General features: G+C 40.7%; 1 protein-coding gene across 1 annotated transcript in view; it reads right to left on the minus strand.

Moving 5' to 3' along the window:
- Window positions 1-5,541, minus strand: part of hspb8 (heat shock protein b8) — a 19,553-nt gene that overhangs the window by 7,085 nt on the left and 6,927 nt on the right. The window contains exon 2 of the mRNA XM_037680205.1: window positions 3,566-3,629. Within this exon, the coding sequence (XP_037536133.1) occupies window positions 3,566-3,629 (64 nt within the window). The remainder of the gene's footprint in view (window positions 1-3,565; window positions 3,630-5,541) is intronic.

Below are 5,541 nucleotides of genomic sequence, written 5' to 3' on the forward strand. Positions count from 1 at the left end.
CATTTATCCATCCATGCATCCATTTATCCATCCATCCATCCATCCATACACACATTTATCCATCCATCCATCCATTTATCCATCCATCCATACATACCGGTACATACATGCATTTATCCATCCATCCATCCATCCAGCCATCCAGCCATCCATCCATCCATACATACATACATACATACATTTATCCATATATACATTCATCCATGCAGCACGGTGGCGCAACTGGTAGAGCTGCTGCCTCTCAGCGAGCAGGTCCTTGGTTCAAACCCCGGTCCAGGGGCCTTTCTGGGTGGAGTTTGCATGTTCTCTCCGTGCATGCGTGGGTTTTCTCCGGGTACTCCGGTTTCCTCCCACAGACCAAAAACATGCATGTTAGGCTGATTGGTAACTCTAAATTGTCCCTAGGTGTGAGTGAGAGAGTGAATGGTTGTTTGTCTCGTTTGTCTCTATGTGTCCCTGTGATGGACTGGAGACCCGTCCAGGGTGTACCCCGCCCCTCGCACAGTGATTGCTGGACATGGGCACCAGCGATCCCCGTGACCCAAAATGGAATAAGCGGGTAAAGATATTGGATGGATGGACATTCATCCATACATCCATCCATCCATCCATACACACATTTATCCATCCATCCATTTATCCATCCATCCATGCATACCGGTACATCCATCCATCCATCCATCCATCCATCCATCCCCTTGAGTTGTTGTGTGCAGGATCATGAGGGAGCTGGTGCCTATATCTCCAGCAGTCTATTGCACCATGAACTGTCCCAGTCATTGTTGTCTTTAAAGCTCTGAACAATAATGACTTTAGATTTTAATGTTTCATAGGATTTCTGTCCTTAAATCTAAAACTAACTGAAAACAGAATCATGTAACAAACATTTTAGTTTAAGACACGAGTTATGTTGCAACATTTTTATATTTACTATGCGAGTTATATGTTATTAGCAGCTACAAAGCTATTTACAGTGAAAATGAGGAATAAATGTAAATAAAAATTACAGAATTCTGAAAATAAACAAAACTCCTACTTCTAACTAATTGCTAAAAGAAACACCTACAAAAAGTTCTACACAATCACTGTATATGGCTCAACATTAGTTTTTATGTGCCAGGACTCTCAAATGTACATGAACAGATTAAGGTAATTACTTTCAAAAATTTAAGAAATGTGTTAAGGCGACAAAGACAAGCAGAGCTGACAACAAGAATAAAAATAAGCTTCAGTAACGATGTTTCAGATGCATACGCATCTTTAGACTTTAGCGCTGTTTCTAATTGGATTGTGAACTTGAAAAAAGAATAAACTTAATTTAGCTCCACTCATGATCAGTACAGCCTTTGTTCTGCTTTCATCAGGTTTCAGATTCTCATGAACAAACAGAACAGGTCATAAAAACCCTGTGAGTGCTTATATCAAACATTTAAATCGTGTATGTAAAACCACGACGGGTTCCAAAGACACTTTAGTCATTTCCTTTTACCTGACAGCTAACGAACCTGATGGCTCAATTCCAGAAGAAACATCTGATGCTATTTGGCATCAGCATGTGACCGCAGACTCACTGGGCTCAACTCTTTAACGTGTTCGTTCACTTTCAGCACACACAGTGGGAGGAAGAAAGTTCCCCACGGTGAAGTCCGTAGTTTATTGAGCCTACATCCAGCAGAGGAATTGCAATGTGATTTAGAGTCATCATATTTTATCAACGGTACAAATGCAAGCAGAAATAAAGCCCTCAGAGGAATGCTGTCCATTAGGGGAAGCTCAGCCCCGATGACCTCCTGGTAGCAGCCTCCTGAAATTTATGAATGCAGAAAGCACCTTATAAGGACTTCAGTAGCAAATAGTGCACATGGTCTGCTGTAGTTTGGCAAACCTGAAGCTCCAAAGATCAGTTTCATAAATACGTTGCTTTAAATGTTGCGTATACAAAGTCTGAAAAAGCAGCACTCTTTGGATCCATGTTTATAACACTGCTCTCCCCACAAACTGTTAGAATCAGTCAAAGAGGGATTATTTTGCAGCACAGGTGAGAAAGTGATAGGATCCACACCAAATGTTTCACATGTTCTCATCTGTGCATGCACCGGGTTTTTTAACTTCTTACTAAGATGCAAACAGCTTAGGTAAACATGACTGATCTAATCTGAACCACGCTTTTTGTTTTTGAACTTGGTATTTTATCTCACTGGCTCAACAACGGATTAGGGGTTTAGGATTCGAAGGGCGGCAATGCAATTAAAATACAATTACGGATGGATCCTAATTCCAAAGCACAGAATCTCTCAAACATAAAATAAATACTTTGCTTTACACTGCATTCAGGGAAGATTAAGGGAACTAAATAAGCAAAAGGAGTCAAATTACCTCAGTGACCTAAAGTTCTGTGGCCATGGATGTCCATACATCCCATGTTAGAGCCATCTGACCTGATGTCTTTAGTGTTTCCACAACTTAGATGTGTTTCTGTTGCAGAGCATAGAAATGACTGTTAGTGTCTCTTCAATAGGATTATTATGTTCCAATGTAGCTCCAATAGGTGCAACGTAACGTGGCATCTCACTGGGCTGCGACTGTTGGGAGACAAGCTGGTGTCTCCAAATTGTGAGAAAATTGCAAGTTTAGTTGCAGTTTCACAGAATTTTAGGTGCAAGCAACCAGCGGCCAGTTTTTTAAAAAAATCGCTGCCTATTTTTTGTGTTTGCAGCTTGAAAATCTGTATTCACATTATTTGTTGTCCACATCTTAAACCGTTGGGCTCTCTTTATACCCAACTTGGCAGCCGGTCCAGTGTTTAGGGTTTAATTTATGAGTGCACAAGAAAATAAAATTGGCAGAATTGTATTATTAATTACTAGTTGTTGCAAACTGCTGTGAATGTTCAAGACATTCTGGAGACTCCCTCGTGAAAGTGATGTGCCAACTAGTTGCCAGCAGTCACAGTCCAGATGCTACCTTTAGAGGTTTTTTCTAGTCCAGGTGGTAACGTCTATCCAACTTTCCTATAGTGTGGCTCTTGTGAATGTTTCCTTTAACTTCCTGAAAGTCAAAGTACTCCCAAACGCCGGCTTTCAGTACAGAAGGATCAGCTTGTAGTCATGTCTCGACTGTATACATGCCATAAACTGTTTGGGTGCTGCACTCCACAGTTCAGCCTTTTGTTAATAACATTCAATGATAATCACTTTTTGACATTTTTAAATAGATTTAGTCATTCATATCTATATTGCAATGCATCAAAAAATAGATATGGACCCCCCACCCCACCCCTTCTGCAGACACACTGCTGTGGTACACTGTACTTGATAAGATTGATCTATTATCAACAAATCTCCCAAGTCTGGTCCTTCTTCTGTTGGCTGATACAGAAAGCCACTCTGCAGATGATGACGACTTCATGAGCAGCTCTCCACTGACTGGGGCAAATGTCACCACGCAGATCCGTGCTTGGATATTATAATTTATCAGCGTTGAAACGTGTTTTGTTCAATGTGCACAAAAACATATAAACAGAATGCGACTATGGTTAAGAGAACCATTTCACAGTTGAACTCACTGGATCTTTTTCGTGAAATTCTTCGTCACGATGCCTCCTTCCTCTTGTTTCTCTTCGTGTTTTCCTGTTTGGGGAAATGAAACAACACTTTGAGCAAAGCCTACACGACTGAAGATGCTGAGAGTAATTAGGCAACGCCTCGCACCAACACATGGGGCTGTTTAAGTCTCGTACGTGGACGCTGCGTCTCACTTGGCACACTTTTGTTTCTATTGCTCAATCTCTGCCTTCAGTTTTCTGTAAATTTATTCTAAGAATGACTCCCTCGCAGAGACACGCAGTCCTGTAGCTATGAGGTACGCGCAGTTCCGGAAAGCGCCCCCTCCACCCTCTCCCTTGCTGATTATGACCAGTATACTGGTTGAGCTGGGTAGCAGCTGCTCCTGGAAGGCTAAATGTCAACGCTGACACCAGGAGGGCGGCCTGGCGCACCCTCAGTGTGTACTCCAGGCACAGAAATGTGATACCCTACACCCCCCACCGCCCCCGTGACATCTCCGCCTGCTGAAAGGGCTGAACTCTGGCAGGAATCGAGGCGAAAGTTCTGATCGTCGGTGAGGTCGTGTGATTCTTACAAAAACATCAACATGACTTCAGATGTAAAACTAATCTCCAGAGAGTCTTCAAACAAGATGCTGCCTCCCCCTTTTTTCTTTTATTCAAGACTCTGACATGCAAACCAAAATCCAGATGTGTCTTATGCTGCGTCATGGACTGAATTCACCATTTAGGACACAAACACAAAGACCTGAGACATTGCTTACTTGTTTTCTGATCAAATATGCCATGCTCATTCAGTGAAAGGGAAAACACGAGCTTTGCTCTAATGTAGATAACCTTAAAGATCAGTTTTGCACAAGTTATGGAATCATTCCTGAAGCAGAGGACATCGGTCACTCATAGATTCGAAGGTATAGAACAGTGTTAAATGCCTAAAAATGAAAACAGACACCTTTTTATTGCAACTTCCACCTCTGTTCCCAAACTCTGGACTATCATTCACGACAGCCGAAGGGGAAAGTCCTCTAAACCTTTATGCTTGCTGTCGGCTGCTTGTTTGTTGTGTCAGGAAGATAATCCAGGCAGTCATGGCTTGTAGAGAGTAACTGTTTTGAAACAAATGCTCACAACAAGCCACACGAGTTAGCGTGCAGCAGGTGAAATACAGAGTCTACTGCAGGTTTGCTGAAGCGAATAAACATTTGACTAACCTTGACCTGTTAGCCTCGCAACATTACAAAAAGCAGAACAGCCGAATAGACACGATTACTTTGAAATTGTAAATAAATTGAACTATTTGCCCCATTTGTATCTGGTGGAGCTAAGCATGAACAACAATAAATATTATTTTCGATTTCTCTTAAAGGGAAACCAACTTAGTGAAGTCCAAAATGTCCTCTACAATTTGAATTAAAAAAAAAAACCCCAACAAGCTTAGTTTTAGGCATCACATTTAAAATAATCTCAATACTTGTGTAATCAGCTGTTCTTACTATTTTAGTTTTATTTGAAGTAGAGATGCGCAATATTATCGGCATCGGCCAAGATTATCGTGCAATAACGATAAATATCTAACATCGGCCATTCCATTAAAATAACTTACCGATATAAAAGGCGCTGTTTATATACAGAATAGTGTTTTAATTCCACAGCAGAGAAAGCTATGTCTCTGTAAGTAGGTCTAGGAAAAAATATATATACAGTATCGGTTTTGGTTATTGGCCAAATCAATTATAACATATTGACATATCAGGTATCGGCCAAAAATCCAGTATAGTGCATCCCTATTTTTAAGCCTTTATTCTGTATTTCTGTAAAGCACTTAATGAAAAGTGTTATATAAATAAAGTTTACTTACTTATCCTGATGCATGCTCAATAATCCAGGTAGAAAAATCTAAAAAAGTTAAATCTGGTCCTCTGGACATTCAAAAAAAACAAAACAAAGCAAATCAACAAAAAAAATGTAGAAACGTT

This window comes from Nematolebias whitei, chromosome 8, assembly GCF_014905685.2.
Source record: "Nematolebias whitei isolate Nwh7 chromosome 8, NemWhi1, whole genome shotgun sequence".
Taxonomy (NCBI): Eukaryota; Metazoa; Chordata; class Actinopteri; order Cyprinodontiformes; family Rivulidae; genus Nematolebias; species Nematolebias whitei.